This window comes from Scyliorhinus torazame, chromosome 1, assembly GCF_047496885.1.
Source record: "Scyliorhinus torazame isolate Kashiwa2021f chromosome 1, sScyTor2.1, whole genome shotgun sequence".
NCBI classification, from domain to species: Eukaryota; Metazoa; Chordata; class Chondrichthyes; order Carcharhiniformes; family Scyliorhinidae; genus Scyliorhinus; species Scyliorhinus torazame.
Window position 1 is genome coordinate 77,954,166 of NC_092707.1, and position 24,313 is coordinate 77,978,478.

The 24,313-nt window shown below is 47.1% G+C and overlaps 1 protein-coding gene across 6 annotated transcripts in view; it reads right to left on the minus strand.

Annotated features, from left to right (window-relative positions):
• Nucleotides 1-24,313, minus strand: part of taok3a (TAO kinase 3a) — a 176,873-nt gene that overhangs the window by 108,858 nt on the left and 43,702 nt on the right. For 3 of the 6 annotated variants that reach the window (XM_072496968.1, XM_072496920.1, XM_072496930.1), the window contains one exon: nucleotides 23,792-24,010. In XM_072496968.1, coding sequence (XP_072353069.1) covers nucleotides 23,792-23,923 — 132 coding nt within the window. In that variant the 5' untranslated portion in view covers nucleotides 23,924-24,010. Of the gene's footprint in view, nucleotides 1-23,791; nucleotides 24,025-24,313 lie in introns of all 6 variants that reach the window. The other 3 variants (XM_072496939.1, XM_072496948.1, XM_072496958.1) reach the window with 2 other exon arrangements.

The window sequence follows — 24,313 nt, forward strand, 5'->3', positions numbered from 1 at the left end:
GCCCATCGAGTCTGCACCAGCCCCTGGAAAAAGCACCCTACTTAAACCCAGGCTTCCACTTCATCCCCGTAATCCAACCTAACCTTTTGGATACCAAAAGGCAATTTAGCTTGCCAATCCACCTGACCTGCACATCTTTGGATCATGAGAGGAAGCCCACGCAGACACGGGGAGAAAGTGCAAACTCTACACAGACAGTCACCCGAGGCCGGAATTGAACCTTGGACCCGAAAGGCAGCATTGCTAACCACTGTGCCACCGTGCCCCCCCCCCCCCCCCCCCCCCCCCCCCCCCCCCCCCCCTCCCGCCTTGCACATTGAAAAACCAGCCAAATCTCGCACATGCACAATAGACCCCATAAAAACAATGACATAGGAGAAAGGCTTATAAGAACACTGTACTTAAATTGACACACTAACAATCACCATTTAAATAATACACTTCCATTCTGTTTTTCACACCAAATCCCACCATGGCAGATGGTGAGATTTGAATTTTAAAAAATCTGGAATTGAAAGTCTAATGCTAACCATATTACCATTGTCAATTGTTGTAAAACCCCACCTGGTTCACTACTGCCCTTTAGGGAAGGAAATCAGTCTTCCTTACCTGGTCTGGCTGACACGTGATTCCAGATCCACACCAATGTGGTAAAATACACTCAAATAAATCATTAAACTTTATTTTAACTGCAGACAAGAGTAGAATTCCAGAGGTGAGATAAGAATGACTTCACTCACCATTAAAGCAACATTTGACCATGTGTGACACCAAAGAGCCCTTTTATACCCTAAGTAAATGGCTATCATGAGAAATTCACTGGCCAGACCAGTATAGCTGTGCAGAAAAGGAAGATGTTTGTGGTACCATTTAAGGTTCGTTCCTCTATCACTCAGCCCAAAAATCTATTCTATGTATGTTATAACCTGCCTGCTTACCACTGGCTGTGGACTAATGGCAATCCCACAATCCTTAGGGAGTATGAGCTTCCCCAAGATTGGGGGGGGGGGGGGGGGGGGGGGGGGGGGGGGCAGAGAAATCATTAGCAGATTCACTGCATAAATAGAGGTGGCCAGTTTGGAACTAGCTAGAGAGGAGTGAGCAGCAAGGGAGTTGCTACTGCTGTTGTATTTATTGTAAATAAATGTTATTTCTTTCTATCCTTCAACTCGTGCTGGATTCTTTGTGGCCATCACAAAACTGGCGACGAGGGTTAAAGTGGATAGCTGTCTACGCTGCTGAAGCCAATGGACATTTGGATGTTTTTGATGCTGCGCTGGAAAGTTGGAACCAGTACGCACAACGGATGCGTTACTATTTCCGGGCAAACAACATCACCGGAAATGAGCGTCAGGTGGTCATTTTGCTCACCGCCTGCGGCCCTCATACTTTTGGGGTGATTAGGAACCTTACAAACCCAGCTGCGCCGGACACCAAGACATTTGATGAACTTGTGAACTTAGTGGCGCAACATTTTAATCCAACCCCGTCCATGATAGTCCAGCGTTACCAGTTTAATCCCGCTGAGAGAGGACCCCAGGAGAATCCCTTGCAGAGTTTCTATCCAGGCTACGCAGGATTGCGGAGTACTGTGACTATGGTGAGACCTTGTCAGAAATGTTACTCGACCGTTTGGTTTGCGGTAAATTAACAATGCGGCCACCCAGAGAAAGTTGTTAGCTGAGCCAACATTGATTTTTCAACAGGCCATTCAAATAGTATTGTCCCGAGAGAGCACAGAACGGGGAGTGCAGGAGCTACAGGGAATGGATGTGCACGCCTTCGGATGCAACCACTTTCGTCCAAAAGCATCTTCCCGCACCCCTGCGGTACCTTGGGCAGGGCGGCATCTGGATCAACGGCAGTGGCTGCCGGACGTTCTTCCCCGTAGGAAGCCTTCTCCAGAACCAATGGAAGAGGAGCCATGTCAGTGTCGGACTTGTGGGCGCTGACCCCGTTGCGGACGCCGGTCCTGGGGGCGCCGTCATTCCAACAGAAACTGGGGCCAGCCCAGGGGCCGTACCTTCCATTTGGATAAACCTGCGGCGACTAAGGTGACAGTACGGATCAATGGTCACCCGCTTGAGAAGGAGTTGGACACTGGCGCAGCGGTCTCCGTGATCGCCCAGAGGACATTCGACCGCATCAAGTAGGATATACAGACCCTTACGTTAACCGACACACAGGCCAGGTTGACCACCTACACAGGGGAACCATTGGACATTGCAGGAACTACGATGATCCCTGTTGTTTATGGACGCCAGGAGGGGAGTTTCCCACTTATCGTGGTGCGTGGCCATGGGCTCAGCCTGTTGGGTCGGGACTGGTTGTGCCATTTGCGGCTGCAGTGGCAGCACATCCTCCAAACAGGTTGGGTTGACGGAGGTACTAGGACGGTATCCAGATGTATTTCAACCTGGTTTGGGGAAAATAAAAGGGGCAGTAGCCCATATTCAAGTTGAACCAGGAGCCACGCCGCACTATTTCCAGGCGCACCCCGTGCCTTATGCCTTGCTTGAGAAGGTAGAAGGGGAGCTCACTCGTTTGGAGTCCTTGGGTATTATCAGGCATGTCCGTTTCGCTGACTGGGCAGCACCAATTGCACCTGTAATGAAGCCAGATGCCAGAGTTCGCTTGTGCGGAGATGTAGTGAATACAGCTTCCCCGCTCGACCGATATTGAATGCCTCGCATAGAGGATCTCTAAGCGAAGCTTTCAGGCGGACTCTCGTTCACGAAATTAGATATGAGTTACACCGACCTACAGTTGGAGCTGAACCCGGCCTCCTGGCCATATGCAACTATTAATACACACCGGGGCCTGCATGAATATACACGGTTGCCCTTTGGGATATCCTTTGCATGCGCTATTTTTCAACGCCTCATGGAGGGCATCTTGAGAAGTTTATCACGTGTTTTGATTACAGGGACGTCGGAGCAGGAACATTTGGAGGCTGCCCTTCGCCGCTTTTCAGAGGCTGGAGTCAGTTTACGTCGTACAAAGTACGTTTTTCAGGCGAAGGAAGTAGTCTACCTGGGTTATCGGGTGGACCGCGAAGGTTTGCACCCCATCGAAGAGAAAGTGCGCGCAATTCAACAGACCCCCGCCCCGACTGATACTTCACATCATCGTTTTTTTCTCGGGAAGTTCCTCCCCAATCTGGCAACTACGCTGGCCCCATTGCACCTTCTGCTAAAGAATCACCACACCTGGGTTTGGGGTCAGCCACAAGAAACCGCTTTCTGGCGGGTAAAACAACAATTGTCATCGTCTGGGTTACTGACCCACGATGATCCTGGAAAGCCTTTGCTCGTCACGTGATGCATCCCAGTATGGTATTGGGGCGTCCTGTCCCACAAGATGGAGAATGGAGCCGAACGGCCGATAGCTTTCGCCTCCCGCACATTGACTGCAGCGGAAAAGTATGCGCAGATCGAGAAGGAGGGCCTGGCGGGGGTCTTTGCGGTGAAACGCTTCCACCAGTATGTGCATGGTTGCCACTTCACTATCGTGACTGATCATAAGCCTCTGCTGGGACTTTTCCACGAGGATAAGCCAATACCGCCCATTGCTTCCGCACGGATCCAGCGCTGGGCTTTGTTGCTCGCTGCCTCAAGAGTATTCTCTGGGGCACAAACCAGGAACCCAGATAGCGAATGCCGACGCACTGAGCCGATTGCCTTTATCGACCAGCCCCATGTCGACCCCCACGACCGGTGAGGTGGTTACAACCCTAAATTTTATCGACGCCTTGGCTGTCACGGCATCACAGATCCGTGAGTGGGCCCAGACGGAGCCAGTCCTGTCAAAGGTTCGGCACATAGTCCTGTATGGTGGGCAGCAGCCAGCTCCCAGGCGAGTTGCGTGCATTTTCCTCCAAGCTGTCAGAATTTAGCATGGAATGCCGTATCCTCTTGTGGGGCACGCATGTGATTGTCACAGAAAAAGGACAGGAGCTGATACTAAGGGACTTGCACAATGGGCATCCTGGTGTGACCAAAACGAAAATGTTGGCCTGGAGCTATGTCTGGTGGCCAGGCCTCGACACCGACATTGAGAAGGTGCATCAGAAGCTTCCGTCGGCTGCCCCCCTACATCACTGGGAATGGCCAGGGTGGCCTTGGGCGCGCTTGCATGCAGATTTCGCCGGCCGTTTTCAAGGATCCATGTTCCTTCTATTAATCGATGCCCAGTCTAAATGGTTAGAGGTGCATAAGATGGTAGGCACAACGTCCTGCGCAACAATCGAGAAGGTGAGATTGTCTTTCAGTACGCATGGCCTTCCCAAGGTGCTGGTCACGGACAACAGCACTCCGTTCACAAGTGAGGAGTTTGCAAGGTTCATGAAGATGAAAGGCATACGCCAAAGCAGCACCGCTCCATACCACCCGGCTTCCAATGGGTTGGCGGAGCGCGCAGTGCAGACATTCAAAAGGGGCCTAAAGAAGCAGTCTTCCGGGTGTATGGACACGAGACTGGCTCGTTTTTGTTTTCATGCAGGACCACTCCACATGCGGTGACTGGGGTAGCACTCGCGGAACTCCTAATGGGCCGGAGACTTCGCATCCACCTTAGCATAATTTTCCCGGACTTTGGCGCAAAAGTACGCCACACCCAAGAACGGCAGGGACATGGTTTTTCTCAGCATCGGCCAATTCGGCAGTTTGCGCCCGGTGACCCAGTGTTCGTTCAAAATTTTGCTGGTGGTGCCCAGTGGGTCTCTGGCATTATCTTTCGCTGAACGGGCCCTATCTCTTACCAGGTGCAATGCCAGGGTCGTCTCCAGCGCAAGCATGTAGACCAAGTTCGGTCCAGAAGACCATTTCTTCCAAAGATGCCCCGCCCCCAGAGCTAATTTCTACAGCCACAGAGACCAGACACAGTGGAGTGTATTCCTCACATCTTCCTCTGGTGCCGCACAAAAGCCTGCGCAGGTCGTTGCAGAACCGCGTGGAGATAGAGACGCCGAGATGACGGAGGCAGCGGACTCCAACTCCGAGATGGAGACACAGGACGCCTCAGAGGGGGTGTCCTCGGGCCGTGGACGTACAACCGTTACGTCGTTCATCATGGAAGCGCCGTTCTCCATCTCGTTACACGCTGCCCGATCTAGCGCCTCGTGCAAATGGTGTCCGGCCTGCGTCAACACGAGTCCGAAGCCCTCCTTCGCAAGATTCCTTGGACAAGGGGTGGGGGGGATGTCATAACCTGCCTGCTTACCACTGGCTGGGGACTAATGGCAATCCCACAATCCTTAGGGAGTACGAGCTTCCCTAATGAGGGGGTGGGAGAAATCATTAGCAGATTCTCTGCATAAATAGAGCTGGCCAGTTTGGAACCAGCTAGGTAGGAGTGAGCAGCAAGGGAGTTGCTGCTGTTGTATATATATATTATTGTGGCTCTCACAAAACTGTATTAACCAAATCACTGATCCCTTGGGATTAGCGTTTGTCTTTTGATAGTTTGACTGCTTGTCTCAATCCCAGTTTAGTTCATCGTATATTCTAAATTAACCTTTTCTCTACACTATTTACTATCTTGCATAGCTCCACAAGATCACCTCAAAGCTCTCCTTTCACTGAAAAACATGATCTTTCCAGTCTTTCTTCGAGAGAAGTTTGTCATCAATATCTCATGAATCCATGCAACAAGAACAGGACAATACCAAAGATTAATTGCAAAGTCTGAACACCATTTTCTCCAATTTACATACACAGTTACTTCATTGCAGTTTTAATGTATACCTACTTGTGTCAATAAAGATTATTATTTTTTTAAATGCTTTGGCTTTATAAGGCAAAATTCTATCGATTTGGTTGATTGCTACTCTGCATTGCTTGGACATGGCACACCATACGCTGTCCTCCAAGTTATTTCATTGCCATTCATAACGATATCTAGGTTCATGATTTTTATTTCCTTTCCACATTCAGAAAGTTACATTTACATATCTACAGTAAATTTACTTTGTTTCAACATTATTTAGCTTCTTTAGATTCAGATTTTCCAATTTTGTAAAATTTGGGTTGCCTCCATTAATTCCACATTCCCGCCTCTAATGTGGAGGCATATAAAGTGATATTCGGATGTCAAGAATCCAAGTAACTGATGAAGATTAGAAACAGTGATGCTCCTAACCCAATGTCCTCCAATCAGTAGCTGCCTTCCATTTTCACTCCCAGCTAACTTTTCTTTTGATCCACCTTATGGTGTGAATCGCTTGTCTAGTTAAGCTCGGTCAAGTTTCCTGAGAAAGGTAAAATCTTCCAAGAGATCCAATTTTTAAATGTCTCTTTTTCAGAACAAATGGAGTTCAATTTACAATGATCTTTCCTCATGACTTCAACAAGATTTCTGGCAAAAAAATTCTCATTTTTAGATATTTAATATTATGATCCCAGACCAAACCCCAAAGATTGCTAGGATACCAGCCAGAAACCCAATATTTTATTTAATTTCTAAGACTGTGAGGAAAGGATACTTTGCTCCAGGAATGATGTCACACACCAATAGGGATTTGGTCTATTAAAACAACCTTTATTACTAACACAGTATTAATAGCTTTAACCTGATCAATACAAATAGCTTTAATTACCAGTTCAACAATGCTTATTAATACAATGTCCCTTAACTGCTAACTTGATTTCCACTTAAATAAACACCAATCATGAGCCGAAATCCACTTTTAAATAGTTAAGACTCAGGAATACTTGCTGTAAGGAGATGTCTTGGATAAACCACTTTGAGAAAGTGACATCCTCCAGAAACCAGCTGCAGATCTTTGCCCGTCCCAACTTATTGTTTAAACTGCCTATCCTGTTCACAGGCAAATCTTTAACTCATTTTCTTGAGACCAGCTGATTCTGGTCTGTCCCCAGTCAAATCTTTAACTGAACTGTTTGGAAAGAAACCGCTAGTCTGTCTACAGATAGATCTTTAACTGAACTGTATTGAGAACAGCTGCTCGTCTTCTGTTCACATCCCAATCTAAAACTAAACTGAAACCTCCATCTGACTGCTTCAGCCCCTAGCTCTTCCCATTAATTACATCATCTCACTAAACTGAACACAATATCTCCAATTATCTATTCCCCAGGGAATCCAATAAACAAAAGTCCATGAGCCCAAACTTTCAGAATGCGTTAATTACACTTCTTGTAGTCACAAAGCCTTACTGCCTTGCAAACCAGGATTTTTAAAAACATTACTGCAGCTATACATTACACACATTAACCCAGGCCTTTAACCTTTACTGCACCAAAAACATATTATAATAATAATCTTTATTAGTGTCACAAGCAGGCTTTACATTAACACTGCAATGAAGTCACTGTGAAAATCCCCTACAATACATCTGAAATTCCTACATTAATCACTTTAAAAAAGCTAGCCAAGTGAAATTTGGTCCTATGAAAATGAGCCTGGGAATTAATCATGTAAAAAGAGATTTGGATGAATTGAACAAGTATTTTGCACTGGTCTTCACTACAGAGGATCAAGTAACATCCCGGAAATGGCTGTAATCAGATAACGTAAGGGAGGAAGGAATACAAAAATTACAACAGGCAAATGGTACTGGGCAAACTGTTGGAGCTGTGGGCTGACAAGTCCACTGTTCAGGATGAACTTCATTCTAGGGTCTTAAAAGAAGTGGCTAGTGAGATAATTGATGCATTAGTTTTAATTTTCTGAAATTCCCTATATTCGGAGGAAGGTTCCATTAGACTGGAAAATAGTAAATGTACCTCCTTTATTCAAAAAGAAGGGAAACAGAAAGCTGGAAACTACAGGGCAGTTAGCTTAATTAACATCTGTCCGAGGGAAAATGTTAAAAGATACTGTCAAAGATGTTCGAGCAGGGCACCTAGATAAATTCAAGGTAATCAGGCAGAATCAGCATGGGTTGGAGAGAGGGAAATCATATTTAACCAATTTATTGGTTAAATTGAAGTAATAACATATACTGTGGATAAAAGAGAAATGCGGTGGATGTACTGTGCTTAGATTTCCAGATGATATCGGATAACGTGCCATGTAAAAAGATTATTGCAGAGAATAAACGTTGGTAAGATAGGGGTAACATATTGGCATGGATAGATGATTGGCCAGCTGACAGGAATCAGAGATTGGGCAGAAGTGGGGCAAGAGTCATACGGGTTCAAAACATTAACTCTTTCTCTCTCTATAGATGTTGCAAGACCTACTGAGCTTTTCCAGCAATTTGTTTTTATTTGGGTCATTTTCTGGTTGGCAAGATGTAACAAATGGTGTGCCATAGGAATCAGTACAGGGGCCTCAACCTTTTACAACTTACGTGAATGACTTAGATGAAGGGACTGAAGACACAGAAGACATAAGGAGGCTACAAATATATATAGATAGGTTGAATGAGTGGGCAAAGATCTGGTAAATGGAGTATAATGAGGGAAAATATTAAATGTTCCATTTTGGCAGGAAGAATAAAAAAGCATATTACCCAAATAGTGAGAGATTGCAGAGCTCAGATATAGAGGGATCTGGGTGTCCTAGTGCATAGGTCACAAAAAATTAGATCGCAGGTACAGCAAGTAATTAGGGAAGCTCACAATGTTATTGTTTATTGTGAGGCGGATCGATTACAAAAGTAGGGAAGTTATGCTCCACTTATACAGGACATTGGCAAGTCTACATCTGGAGTATTGTGATTGGGCACGCATGCGCAGTGCAGCCGCTTTCGTTTTGAAACGGTTGCAGCTTTTTGTTCTACAAGCTCGGGGAGGTTTTATTCATTTAATTTTTTTTTTTCATTTATTTTATTCATTTTTCTTTACAAGTTCGGGGAGGGTTTATTGGATAAAATTTTACTGGAAAAAAAATGCAGAACTTTGGACAGATAGAGACTCCATACTTTCCGACACTGGAAGGCTTCACCTTCATCCAACAGGTTCCACTGGAGGAACGTGTACGAGGGCCAAAGGGATCCAAAACCATTTCCTCCATTTTTGTCAGCAGCAAACAAGGCAAGAGAAAATGGTGGTGTAGCCATCTCAGGTGGCCACCTGCAAAGGACCATGGGAATTATGGCCAACCCAGGACTCAGACAGACTCAGAGTATTTGCAACTCAGATAGCCAGGCCCGATCGAAACCCCCGCTCGTTTACATTCTAATGCCCCATTTCCCCAGAACAAAAGGACTGTACTCAGGTAACCAATACAGACACGTCGGCGCCGCAAGGTCAATGACCGCTAAGGACACGCCCAGCCATCAAGGCACCCACCCCTTTACTGGCCAAAATCAAAGGCAGTGATCGAAGCCTGTTGAATTATTGGGTCCAGGTTAAGGATTGCCCCAAAGAGCGCAAAATCCCAGAGGGATAAGAAGAGACACAGCCATGTGCTCGGTCTCTCTTGGCCCCGGCCTACGCCTAAAACCAAGTGTAGCATTACGACCAGAAGACAAGTTCAAGACCAACGATCGCCACCAGACGGATGAGCCCAGCAGAAACGAAGCCACTTCTTCTACCCAGCCACGCAAGATCCGAACAAAGGCCTTGTTCATCTGCGAAGAGGCGGTTGCCCTGAAGTTAAGTATAGGTTATTGTAGTTGTTAGGTGTAATATACCTTGTCGTGTTTTATGTTGCATGTCGAAGTAATCCTTGTGCATAAATAAACTATCTTTGAACTTGAACTGACTAACTGGTTGTTTGGGCTTTGATCGATATCCAGTAAAGCCTTGTGGTGGTATCATTTGATACCTGGCGACTCTGAAAAGCAATATTATCATTAATAACTGCCATATCTAGTTAATTTGGCAACATTATTGGTGCCGATTGGTGGGATAGTATTCCACTCATTAAAAAGAGCAACATTATTGGTGACTCCGGTGCCGATTGGCAACAGTGGGTCGCACAGGTCAGCCGGCGTGGGTCGCGAAGGTCGGCCGGGTTGGGTCCCGAAGGTTGGCCGGTTGGTAAAAATGGGTCCCCGGAAAAAAAAGTTTGAAGAACACTGCTTTGGATGCAAAATCACAGAGGACAGATTCCTCCATTTTGTAGCTGCCAGCAAGCAAAAGTCCTTAAAGAACTGAAGATGAATAGTTTTGTAATATGGAAGAGGGGTCCAGAGATAGAAACAGGCCAGGGTTTCACAACTGAATCTGCTGCACAGAACTGCTCAGAAGAGTCCACAGCAGGACAAAGCAGTGCTGGTGTGAACTGTATAGAGCTCCAGGGCCTCTGGTGAGCAACCCATTAAGCTGAAATCAAGAACAAAGCAGTCGATTTCTTGACGCATGTTAATTGTGCCAATGCAAATTAGGATGCAAAGCCTATGTGTGTTATAGCACAGTGGTTAGATTGTTGCTTCACAGTGCCAGGGTCCCAGGTTCGATTCCCGCTGGAGTCACTGTCTGTGCGGAGTCTACACGTTCTCCCAGTATCTGTGTAGGTTTCCTCCGGGTGCCCCGGTTTCCTCCCACAAGTCCCGAAAGACGTGCTTGTTAAGTGAATTGGACATTCTGAATTCTCCTTCAGTGTATCCGAAACAGCGCCGAAGTGTGGCGACTAGGAGATTTTCACAGTAACTTCATAAGCCTACTTGTGACAATAATAAAGATTATTGTGACTAAGTACTGGCGAATGAAAGTTTAAAACCCTCAAAATTCAAAGGCGAGTTAGAGGACAAACCTCATTTTATTTTCAAAGGATGCAGCGAAAACTTAAATCATCAGCTGAAGTCCTTTGCAAAAATCGAACATTGAATGACAAAGCAAGTGAGATTGTGAGGACCAAGCAGGCTTACCTGTTGCAATAAAAGTAAGCGGAAATGGTGGGCAACAGAGGCCAGCTGACGCAAGCCACAAGGGTGGTAAAAGTGGGTCCCGGGAAAATAAGTTAGAAAAACACTGGTGCACAGTGTCTGGTCCACAAACTCAAATTGGCTACCTGTGCTCTGCAACATTGTGCCACCACAAATCAGTCATGTGTCTAACACAACACAACTGCTAGAAAGAATACACAAAACACCGGATCTACCACTGGTAAAAGACATCGTCCATCCACCTAGCAAATGCATTATCTCAAGACTGCCAATCTGGACCAACCTGCCAGAGCCAGGCTGTTCTGCTGTGGACCTGTTGAAGGACCTGTGGCACAACACCAACAACACAGTCCAAAATCAACACTTGGATGATGGTCCCACGTTGTAAATTTTATGCTTCAACCTGCCTTGTGATAAATGAATCACACGGAGCACGTTTTTCCAATGGAGTTGGACCCTGCCGCAACAACCTCATCCGTTGGCGGCACCGTGACTCACCTATGTGCAACTGTGGCAAAGTGCAAACCATAGTGCATATAATTGACAAGTACCCCGACCTGTGCGTCAGTGTCAGTCTTACTGCCCTCCACCAGGCTGTTGAGAATGTCGCCAACTGGCTGAAGAATTTCAAAGATGACATAATCAGCGCATACAATAGTGGTATTTGTAATTGATCTCCTTATTTAAAGGAGATAAATGCATTGAATGTCGGGGCCTTCCGGTGATGACATGAAAGCAGGTCGGACAAAAGGTGGCTCCTGCTAAGGTCACGGTATTTTGATCCTTTTTGCCCAATTTGGTTGGGAAATTTTGGGTTCTAACCAGTAGTTCGGTTGTTTGGGTGAAAGAGAGCAGGGAGAGGCATTGAAGGACGTAGAGCAGGCCTTGTTGAATCAAGAGGATCAGCTGGTCTCGTTGGAAGCTGAAATACTGCTTCTGACAGATAGAGACAAAAAAGTCAAAGTCAAAGTGGACAATATGGAGAACAGGTCATGGCATATAAACCTCAGAGTGGTGGGCCTGCTGGAGGTAGGGAGGACTCGAAGCCTATCAAGTATTTTTCGAAAAAGGGCAGCACGGTGGCGCAGTGGTTAGCACTGCTGCCTACGGCGCTGAGTACCCGGGTTCGATTCTGGCACCAGGTCACTGTCCATGTGGAGTTTGCACATTCTCCCCGTGTCTGCGTGGGTTTCACCCCCACAAACCCAAAGATGTGCAGAGTAGGTGGATTGGCCATGCCAAATTGCCCCTTAATTGGAAAAAATAATTGGGTACCCTAAATTTTAAAAAAAAAAAAATGTTTTATAAAGTATTTCTCGAAAATGTTCTCTCGGCCGGTGGGTGGAAGAGAGATATTTTTTCAGCTGGAGTTGGACAGGGCGCACCGGGCCTTGTGTCAAAACAGAGGCCGAATGAATCACCGCGCGCAATGATCGTGCATTGTCACAACTACCAGAGGAAGGAGCTGGCCCTGGAGCGGACAAAGAAGTGTTGGAATATTTGGGATGGAAATACGGTGCGCATGTACAAGGTTGTTGGTACTGAATTGGCAAAGCGCAGCCTTGCACAGGGCGACGGCATATAAACCTCAGTGATGGGCCTATTGGAGGACGTAGAGGGCTCGAGGCCTATCGAGTGGTGTCTACTGAGGCCTGCGCAAGGGTATGCAGTTCAGAGTGATGTAACCAGCGCATCAGAGAGTCTCGTTGGGTTCAAAGGACCATTATTTCAACTCGTCGGAGCAGGCTGGGGCCTGTGTCAAGGAACAAGAACTGGGAATGGTTTGAGGAGTGTTGGCGGGTGGTTATTTTCTTTCTGTTGGCGACGGTAATTATGAATATTGTAATATTGTGAGTTATGTTTGTTGTTCTCTTTGTGGCCTTGTTGTTTGACCTGGGCGACGGGTGGGGTTCTTTGTTTCTGTTTTCTCTTTAGGCGATTAGGTCCATGGGGGATGGTAGAATGAGGGTTTTTTTGATAGGGTAATTGGAGGGAGAACCATGGTGTCATGTTGGGACTTAGATGTGAGAGTAGGGGACCTGGGTGGGGATGGGACCATAGGCCTTTGTTCTGGTTGTTTTAGCTGTTGTCCTTGGGGGAGGGGGTGCAAACACCTTGCTAGTGAGGGGTTAGGCTAGTAAACGGGAGTGATGTGGGGGAGGGACTGCGACTTATTTTGCTAGTTAGGCAAGGCTTGATGGGTCAAAGAGTGTGGATGGGATGGGGGTTAATGGAAGCAGCAGGTAGTCTGCCGACCTGGGAGTGGAGGGGGTGCTGGCAGTGAGCAGAGGCTTTTCTTTATCTCACCCTTGGGGTGGAACAGGCTGCCATTTTTGGCGGTCCTGGGGCTTGTCGGCAAGTGTATGACCTATCACAGCAGTGATAATGGCTGACTTCAGGGGGGTTGGGGTGACAAGCTTGGTCACCTGGAACGTGCGGGGGCGTGAGGGGAGGGGGAGAGAGTGAGAGCAGTTAAAAGGATGAGGCGTTTTGTCCATCTAAAAAGCCTGGGAGCCGAATGTGGTATTTTTACAAGAGACTCACGTGCAGAACAAGACTAGGTTAGGCTCTGGATGGCCAGGGTGAGTCAGGTGTTCCACTCGGCCTTTGACAGTAGAGCCTTGGGGGGGGGGGTCCTCATTAATAAGAAGGTTTGGTTTCATGTAGAGAGGGTGGGGTGGCGGTGGGGAAGAATTGTGTGTTAGGGTGTTAGAGGGGGCACAAGTGGTTCTAGTGAATGTATATGCCCCAACTATGGACAGCGTGTCATTCAGGAAGCAATTGTTACCAGCGGTGCTGGATCTGGACACCCACCATCAAGGATGTGCTATGAACGATGTGCTGGACCTGAAGGCAGATCGATCCAAGCCGAGATCGCTGGCCCTGGTTGGGATGGCGAGAATATTGTCTGCATGCATGGAGGAGGTGGAACGGACAGCCCATGAAGGTTCACGCACCCGGGAGAGGGGGAGTTTCCGTTTTTATGATGGGACACAAAGTGTATTCGCGGATTGATTGCTTTATTATGAGTTGGACTCTTCTGGCGGGGGTGGGAGTGAAGCTGAATATTCAGCAGTACCCCACTTTGGATGGACCTGGCGCTGGAGGTTGGTCAAGAACGCCGCAGGTGATGGCGACTGGACCTAGGTTTGTTATTGGACTTGGGGCTGTGTGTGAGGATCTCAAGGGCCATACAGGAGTACATTGCAAAGAATAATAATGGGGAGGTCTCATTCTCAGGTTTGTGTGAGACATTGAAAGTGATCAGGGGAGAGATCATAGTGTTCAAGTCACATGTGGACATGAAGGCTAAGGAGGAGCTACAGAAATTGGTGAATAAGATCGTAAGTGTGGATCGCAGGTACGAGTGACCCGACCCCAGAACTTTTGGCATGCGGAAAGAAACTGTAAACGTAATTTGTTTGATGTCCACGGATAAGGCAATGCGGCAATTGAGGCAGACAAAAGGAGGCGACGAATATGCAGATAAGGCGAGTCGGCTCTTAGCTCATCAACCGTGGCTCCGGGAGGCAGACAGGGAGATTGTTCAGGTTAGGGACCGGGAGGGTAGGATGAAGGCAAGTATGCCATATACGTTCCTCACCACCATTTTCACCTGTGCTGCCACTTTTAAGGATCTGTGGACCTGCACGCCCAGAACTCTGTGTCTCTATGGTCCTGCCATTTATTTTACAGCTCCCACCGGAATTGGATCTACCAAAATGCATCACTCACATTTGTCTGGGTTAAATTCCATCTGCCATTTCTCTACTCAATTTTGCAGCCTATTTATATCCTGTTGTATTCTCTGACAATCTTCATCACTATCCACAACTCCTGCAATTAGTATCATATGCAAACTTGCTAATCTGACTTCCGGTGGATGCCATGGAGTAGGAGGTCGCACATTTGGTAGCTCCTGCTTGTGATGAAACTTTTGGACCTTTTCTCCCTTTTTTTTTGGGAATTTCACTGGATAAATTGGTGTAGAGTGAGACAGTGAGGAGAAATCCCTCATCAGTGTATGGAACAGTGGACTAGAAGTGGCAGTGTAAGGAGACATAGTCAAGCAAGGAAGACGCGTGCAGAGCCGGCAGCGCAGGAAAGCATGGCGGAGTCACAGGACCCTGGTGCGGTGGCACAGTGGTCGACGGTACAGCTGGTGAAGTTCTTTGAGGAGAGCTTCGCCAAGCTAAAGAAAGATACGCCGGAGCAGATTAAGGCATCGATTGATCGGGTGTAACAGGGTTTAGAAATCCATGGACGGCGATTCAGAAGGTGGAGGTAAAGGTGTCCAAGCAAAAGGACCATTTAACCGCTTTGGAGGCCGAGGTGGGGCTGATCAAGGACCACCAGATAAAGTTGCAGGAGAAGTTGGAGGACTTGGAGAACAGGTCCAGGAGACAGAGCCTGAGGATCGTCAGCCTCCCTGAGAGCAGTGAGGGCTCAGACGGGAGAGCATATGTGGCAAGTATGCTGGAAAAGTTGATGGGAGATGGGGCGTTTATGTGACCCTTGGAAGTGGACAGAGCACATAAAACTCTTGCAAGGAAGCTGCGAGCGAATGAACCGCCAAGGGCGATGGTGGTGCGAATGCACCGGTTCCTGAACAAGGAACAGGTTTTGCGGTGGGCCAAGCAGGTACAGAGCTGCATGTGGGAGAACGGAGAGTTGCGCATCTACTAGGATCTGGGCGCAGAACTGGCCAGAAGGCGAGCCGGATTTAACAGGGCAAAATCGGCCCTCTTCAAGAAGGGGGTGAAGTTCGGGATGTTGTATCCAGCGCGTCTTTGGGTTACGTTTGAGGGCCAGGAACTTTATTTTGAATCACCGGACGAAGCTATCGAGGACAAAAGGCTAGCAGGGGTCACTGAATCCTGGGACAGGGCATTGCGGTGGCGATTTGGTCAAAATCACTTCTGTGTTGTTTTGAATATGCAGTTCTCTCTGTAACAAGGGGTTATTGTTGTTTCTTGTTCCCTTTTTCTTTCTCTGGTTGCTTTTGCTCCTTCCTTTTATCTTTGGTTTTCGTTGTGATAAGATGTTTGAACGACTAGGCTGATTACTTGGAACATCAGAGGGCTAAATGGGCCGGTTAAGAGGGCTTGCGTGTTCACGCATCTGAAGGGATTGAAGGCGGACGTGGCAATATTACAAGAGACACACCTAAAGGTTATAGACCAGACCAGATTGAGGAAGGGATGTGTCGACCAGGTATTTCATTCAAGGCTGGACACAAGTCCAGGGGGGGTCGCAATCCTGATTAACAAATGGATGGCATTTGGGGCAGGGGGAATTGTGTCAGACGCGGGGGCAGGTACATTATGGTGAGTGGGAAGCTTGAGGGGATGCGGTGGTACTCGTGAATGTATACGCACCAAACTGGGATGATGTGGAATTTATGAGGTGGGTGCTAGGTAAGATCCCGGACCTAGAGTCACAAAACCTGATCAAGAGGGGAGATTTCAATACAGTCATTGACCCAGGATTGAACCGTCAAAATCTAGGACAGGGAGGGTGCCAGCCGTAGCGAAGGAATTAAAGGGTTTATGGATCAGATGGATGGAGTAGACCCATGGAGGTTCGGACGGTCAAGAGTGAAGGAGTTTTCCTTTTTCTCCTATGTCCACAAAGTATATTCTCGGATCGACTTTTTTATCCTGAGCAGGGCTCTGCTGCCGGGGGTGGTTGATACAGAGCACTCGGCAATCGTGGTGTCGGATCATGCCCCGCATTGGGTGGATCTACGGGATAGTATGGAGAGAGGACAGTGCCTGTTATGGAGGTTGTATACGGGACTATTAGCAGATGAGGGTGTGTGTGGGCGGGTGAGCAAGTCCATCCAGAACTATTTGGAAATAAATGATACGGGGGAAGTCTCGGCAGCAACGGTGTGGGAAGCTCTGAAGGCAGTGGTTACAAGGGAGTTAATTTCGATACGGGCCCAAAAAGAAAAGGTGGAACGAGCAGAGAGGGAGATACTCCAAGTGGATAGGACATATTCGGAAGCCCTGGACGCGAGGCTACTGGAGAAGCGGGGGACATTACAGGCGGAGATTGGGCTGTAATCTACAGGGTAGGCGGTGGAACAACTGAGGAAGGCAAGGGGAGCGGTGTAGGAGTATGGGGAAAAGGCTAGTAGAATGCTAGCACATCAGCTGAGGAAAAGGAAGGCGGCCAGGGAGATAGGGAGAGTAAAGGACAGAGGTGGGAATGCAGTCCTGGACCCAGTGGTGGTGAATGAGGTGTTTAAGGACTTTTATAGGGTAGGGGGGATGAGGCAGTTCCTGGGTCAGCTGAGGTTCCCGAGGGTGGAGGAAGAACTGGTGGAAGGGCTGGGATCCCCAATTGAAATTGAGGAAATAATGGAGGGGCTGGAGGTCATGCAGTCGGGCAAGGCCCCGGGGCCAGACGGCTACCCGGTGGAATTCTATAAGAAGGAGATATTGGGCCTACTGCTGGTGAGGGCATTTAATGAGGCACGGGAGAGGAGAGTCCTTCCCCCAACAATGTTGCAGGCCCGATCTCATTGATTCTGAAGCGGGAGAAGGACCCTGAGCAATGCGGGTCATACAGGCCGATCTCCCTATTGAATGTAGACGCCAAACTGCTGGCTAAGATATTGACCACAAGGATAGAGGACTGTGGCCCAGGGGTGATAGGGGAAGACCAGACGGGGTTTTTAAAGGGCAGGCAACTCATGGCCAATGTTAGAAGGCTCTTAAACTTATCATCATGATGCCCTCGTACGGGAGGGGGAAGAGATGGAGGTGGTGGTTGCGATGGATATGGAGAAGGCCTTTGATCGGGTGGAGTGGAATTATTTGTGGGAGGTGTTAGGAAGGTTCGGGTTTGGTCAGGGCTTCATTGATTGGGTGCGGTTGCTGTATCAGGCACCAGTGGCAAGTGTGCGTATGAATCGCCTGATGTCGGGCTAATTTCAACTGCACCAATGGACAAGGCAAGGGTATCCCCTCTCCCCGCTGTTATTTGCTCTGGCCATAGAGCAATTGGCTATGGCGTTAAGAGTTTCCAGGAACTAGAAAGGGGTGGTCTGGGGGAGGGGGTTATGCGGATCTTAGGAGAATTTGGCAGGTTTTCGGGGTATAAATTGAATATGGGGAAAAGCGAGATGTTCGCGATCCAGGCGAGGGGGCAGGAGGAGACTGGGAGAGCTGCCGTTTAGAATGGTAGAAAGGTGTTTTCGCTATCTGGGACTCCAGATGGCGCGGGAATGGGCAAGTTAATCTGGGAATTGCACAAGTTAAACTTGTCCCGGCTTGCAGAACAAATGAAGGGGGACTTTAGGAGATGGGACATGCACCTGCTGTCACTGGCGGGGAGGGTACAGACCGTTAAAATGACAGTTCCCCCCAGATTTCTGTTTGTCTTCCAGTGTCTCCCCATATTTATCCCAAGGGCCTTTTTTAAATGGGTGAATAAGGTGATTTGGGGCAGTGTGGGGGCGGGTAAAACCCCGCGAGTGAAGAAAGTGTGGTGGGAGCGTAGTCGGGGGGAGGGTGGGTTGGGGGTCGGTGTGGGAGCGAGTAGAGGCGGCATCATGCAAGAACACAAGTTTGGGGGCACTGATAATGGCACCTCTGCCGTTCTCGCCAGCCCGGTACTCCACAAGCCCGGTGGCAGTGGCGGCTCAGAGTCTGGGGGCAGTGGAGGAAATATAGGAGAGCGGAGGGAGCATCGGTCTGGACCCCGATTGTGCCGGGAAAACTGGATGGAGGGTTTCAGAGATGGCAGAGAGTAGGCATTGAGAGGATGGGAGATCTATTTATAGATGGGAGCTTCCCTAGCCTGAAGGATTTGGAGGACAAGTTTGACTGCCAGCAGAGAATGGGTTTAGATATCTGCAGGTAGGGCAGCACGGTGGTGCAGAGGTCCCAGGTTCGATCCCGGCTCTGGGTCACTGTCTGTGTGGAGTTTGCACATTCTTCCCGTGTTTGCGTGGGTTTCTCCCCCAAAACCCAAAGATGTGCAGGCTAGGCGTATTGACCACGCTAATTTGCCGCTTAACTGGAAAAAATGAATTGGGTTCTCTAAATTTAAAAAAAAAAGATATCTGCAGGTACGGGATTTTCTGAGAAGGCAGGTTCCGACCTTCCCACTCCTGCCACCACGTGGGATACAGGACAGGGTAGTTCCCAGAACATGGGTGGGAGAGGGGAAGGTATCGGATATCTACAAAGAACTTATGGAGTCGGAGAAACTCAGATAAAGGTACTAAAGGGTAAGTGGGAAGATGAACTAGGGGAGAGATCGAGGCAGATCTGTGTGTGGAGGCCTTAAGCAGGGTTAACACATCCTGATCACGTGCCAGGCTTAGCCTGATTCAATTTAAGGTAGTCCACCGGGCACACATGACGGTGGCCCGGACGAGCACGTTTTTAGGGGTGGAGGACAGGTGTGCGAGGTGCGCGGGGAGTCCAGCAAATCAAGTCCACATGTTTTGGGCATGCCCAAAGAGGGGTTTGGCAGGGTTTTGCTAAGGCTATGTCCACGGTACTTAAAACATGGGTGGTGCCGAGTCCAGACATAGCGATCTTTGGAGTGTTGGAAGTCCAGGAGTCCAGGGAGCGAGAGAGGCTGACGTTTTGGCCTTTGCCTCCCTGGTAGCTCGGAGACGGATACTGTTAATGTGGAGGGACTTGTAGCCCCCGAAATTAGAGACTGGATTAGTGACATGGCTGGGTTTCTCAGTCTCGAGAAAATAAAGTTTGCCCTAAGAGGGTCAATGTTAGGGTTCGTCCGGAGGTGGCAGTCGTTCGTCGACTTTCTCGGAAAAAATTAAAATGTCAGCAAAGGCAGAAATCTAGAGGGGGGGGGGTTAGGCTAGGCTATTGTTTCATTGTTAGGGGTGCGAAGAACGTGATAGGGATGGAAATGTTATATGTACCATGTTTGTGTTGCTGTTATCGTTATTATTATATAAACTACAAATACCCCAATAAAATGTTTTTTTTTTTTAAACTTGCTAATCAGACCTGCTACAACTTCTTCCAAGTCATTTATATATATTACAAAGAGCAGAGAGCCCGGCCAGGTGGTAGATGTTTCAGTAGGGGAGCATTTCGGTAACAGGGACCACAATTCAGTAAGTTTTAAAGTACTGGTGGACAAGGATAAGAGTGGTCCTAGGATGAATGTGCTAAATTGGGGGAAGGCTAATTATAACAATATTAGGCGGGAACTGAAGAACATAGATTGGGGGCGGATGTTTGAGGGCAAATCAACATCTGACATGTGGGAGGCTTTCAAGTGTTAGTTGAAAGGAATTCAGGACCGGCATGTTCCTGTGAGGAAGAAGGATAAATACGGCAATTTTCGGGAACCTTGGATAATGAGAGATATTGTAGGCCTCGTCAAAAAGAAAAAGGAGGCATTTGTCAGGGCTAAAAGGCTGGGAACAGACGAAGCCTGCGTGGAATATAAGGAAAGTAGGAAGGAACTTAAGCAAGGAGTCAGGAGGGCTAGAAGGGGTCACGAAAAGTCATTGGCAAATAGGGTTAAGGAAAATCCCAAGGCTTTTTACACGTACATAAAAAGCAAGAGGGTAGCTAGGGAAAGGGTTGGCCCACTGAAGGATAGGCAAGGGAATCTACGTGTGGAGCCAGAGTAAATGGGCGAGGTACTAAATGAATACTTTGCATCAGTATTCACCAAAGAGAAGAAATTGGTAGATGTTGAGTCTGGAGAAGGGTGTGTAGATAGCCTGGGTCACATTGAGATCCAAAAAGACGAGGTGTTGGGTGTCTTAAAAAATATTAAGGTAGATAAGTCCCCAGGGCCTGATGGGATCTACCCCAGAATACTGAAGGAGGCTGGAGAGGAAATTGCTGAGGCCTTGACAGAAATCTTTGGATCCTCACTGTCTTCAGGTGATGTCCCGGAGGACTGGAGAATAGCCAATGTTGTTCCTCTGTTTAAGAAGGGTAGCAAGGAAAATCCAGGGAACTACAGGCCGGTGAGCCTTACATCAGTGGTAGGGAAATTACTGGAGAGAATTCTTCGAGACAGGATCTACTCCCATTTGGAAGCAAATAGTGAGAGGCAGCATGGTTTTGTGAAGGGGAGGTCGTGTCTCACTAACTTGATAAGAGTTTTTCGAGGAGGTCACAAAGATGATTGATGCAGGTAGGGCAGTGGATGTTGTCTATATGGACTTCAGTAAGGCCTTTGACAAGGTCCCTCATGGTAGACTAGTACAAAAGGTGAAGTCACACGGGATCAGGGGTGAGCTGGCAAGGTGGATACAGAACTGGCTAGGTCATAGAAGGCAGAGAGTAGCAATGGAAGGATGCTTTTCTAATTGGAGGGCTGTGGCCAGTGGTGTTCCACAGGGATCAGTGCTGGGACCTTTGCTGTTTGCAGTATATATAAATGATTTGGAGGAAAACGTAACTGGTCTGATTAGTAAGTTTGCAGACGACACAAAGGTTGGTGGAATTGTGGATAGCGATGAGGACTGTCAGAGGATACAGCAGGATTTAGATTGTTTGGAGACTTGGGCGGAGAGATGGCAGATGGAGTTTAATCCTGACAAATGTGAGGTAATGCATTTTGGAAGGTCTAATGCAGGTAGGGAATATACAGTGAATGGTAGAACCCTCAAGAGTATTGAAAGTCAAAGAGATCCAGGAGTACAGGTCCACAGGTCACTGAAAGGGGCAACACTGGTGGAGAAGGTAGTCAAGAAGGCATACGGCATGCTTGCCTTCATTGGCCTGGGCATTGAGTATAAGAATTGGCAAGTCATGTTGCAGCTGTATAGAACCTTAGTTAGGCCACACCTGGAGTATAGTGTTCAATTCTGGTCGCCACACTACCAGAAGGATGTGGAGGCTTTAGAGAGGGTGCAGAAGAGATTTACCAGAATGTTGCCTGGTATGGAGGGCATTAGCTATGAGGAGCGGTTGAATAAACTCGGTTTGTTCTCACTGGAATGAAGGAGGTTGAGGGGCGACCTGATAGAGGTCTACAAAACTATGAGGGGCATAGACAGAGTGGATAGTCAGAGGCTTTTCCCCGGGGTAGAGGGGTCAATTACTAGGGGGCATAGGTTTCAGGTGAGAGGGGCAAGGTTTAGAGGAGATGTACGAGGCAAGTTTTTTTACGCAGAGGGTAGTGGGTGCCTGGAACTCGCTACTGGAGGAGGTGGTGGAAGCAGGGACGATAGTGACATTTAAGGGGCATCTTGACAAATACATGAATAGGATGGGAATAGAGGGATACGGACCCAGGAAGTGTAGAAGATTGTAGTTTAGTCGGGCAGCATGGTCGGCACGGGCTTGGAGGGCCGAAGGGCCTGTTCCTGTGCTGTACATTTCTTTGTTTGTTTGTTCTTTGTACTGATCCCTGCAGAACACCACTGGTTACAGACCTCCATTCGGAGAAACACCCAATGCTACTCTGTCTTCTATGGCCAAGCCAGTTCTGAATCAATCTAGCTAGTTCACCCCTGACCCCATGAGATTGAATCTTTTGCACCAGCTTGCCATGAGGGACCTTATCAAATGCTTTACGAAAGTCCATGTAGACAACATCCACAGCCCTTCCCTCGTCAATCATTTTTGTCACCTCCTCAAAAATGTCAATTAAATTAGTGAGACATGACCTCACCCGTACAAAACCATGCTGTCTGTCACTAATAAGACCATTCTATTGTCAGAACCTCTTCAGATTTGCACTATTGCAAACTAGCATCTCATTTGCTTCTTTTCTTAATGTCAGAACCTCTTCAGATTTGCACTATTGCAAACTAGCATCACATTTTCTTCTTTCAAATGAGAACCACCAAACATTGTGACGGCTGTTTCATAGATTTCTCATTTATATCCTTTTGATTTCTTTCACATTCAGTGCCACTTCTATTTGACCTACATTATTATTTTAGACATGAAAACATGATATTTTTTCAGACAACTATTGCTCCGATGCTCCTATGTTTGGTTGTCTTGCTTGTTGCTAGTTTGCTAGCTAACCAAGAAGCAAACATTGGGCATTGGGAAAATTTGATATGCTATAGGCAAATAGTTAAAAAAACAAGTTTTGAAAATATCATAACTGCAGTCGAAATACAAGTTTGTATTGTTCTGAGTCACGGTCAGATTATTCGTTTGCAGCTCAGCGGTGAAACCTTGCACCAGCCTCTCAGCTAGACTGCAAAGTGGGTACAGCAAGTAAGTTAGATACCAATGTGAATGATGGTAAAGACCACCATTCCAGAAGTCACAATTCAAAACTTGTAAACCAATAGGGAACAAAGAGGGGGGGGTACCTGTACCCCATACAGGTACAAGGTTAGTATAAGGTTATGCTCTCCCTCCTCCTCTGTTCTCTTTCCAGTTGTTTTCTTCCTTGTGCCCCACTGGGCTTTTGTTCCTTTTGTTTTGTATTTTTGTAGTGCACGAAGTACATTTTTACAATCAAACTCAATCCCGCACTACCACTGGACCCTCGGCTCTTACTTTAAAAATAAGAGATCCTACCGATGCAAAGTACAGCAACTGGGAGGTCCATGTAATTTTCTTTACAAATGCATCTGTAAAACTATTCTCACTTTTATTAGTCATTAAATTGCAAAATGAACAGTCAATCATTAAGTGAAACAGATCAAGTTATATTCTCTGGAAATAATACTGGTTACCCACCTACCCCATTTTATTCCTCTGTAAATTGACCACAATTGACAGAGAATGCAACATCTCGTTCTGAGAGACAGAGAAAAGGGTATGTGAGCAGATAAGAAGACAAATAGGAGAGGTGCAGTGGCTGATTAATAGGTCATTATAATGCTGTATTTTTCAGGTGCTGACAGGATTAACGAGTTTTAAACAAATTAGTATCATTCACCATAGCTAATTGACACTTGCAAAATTCAGTTCTTGATTTGGTATTTCAAAACATATACCGGTTCATTGATATTTGCTTCGGAAGTCAAAACTTACGCTTATGGATGAGTTTGAACAAGTTCTCACTTACAAAATAAACGGCTCCAAAGCTTCCATGTCCAATTTCATGCAGGTCAACAAACAGTTCCTCTGGGTCTTCTTTAAAGAACAGTTCTGAAACCTCTGGATCTCTCGCTGCCCCTTTACGTGTTGAAGATGGCATTCTTGCCAATCAGAGCCTTGGAAGGATTGGTGTTGGGTTCACAAATTTCTCCCTTCATCGACAAATGCTATTTAAAAACAGCAGTGGCTGTAAAAGATGACCTGAACAATAAGGGAAAATAACAAATACTGCAACATTTCAGTTCAGTTCATTTGCTTTCTGAAGTGATAAATATTCCAAGAATCAACTTTACATTGAAGTGAGATAGTGGAGTGCACATTATATTCCAGGAATAATACATCTATTAACAACATCAAAATATATTCAAGACTGGCATCTTGCCCTATGTTCAAAACAGTTATCTGCTGCCAGTCATTTGTCATCAGCAGTAACTTCAGATCCAGCCTCCATTTTCCTGACTTTCCCTCAAGTATTGCATTAATGACCCAG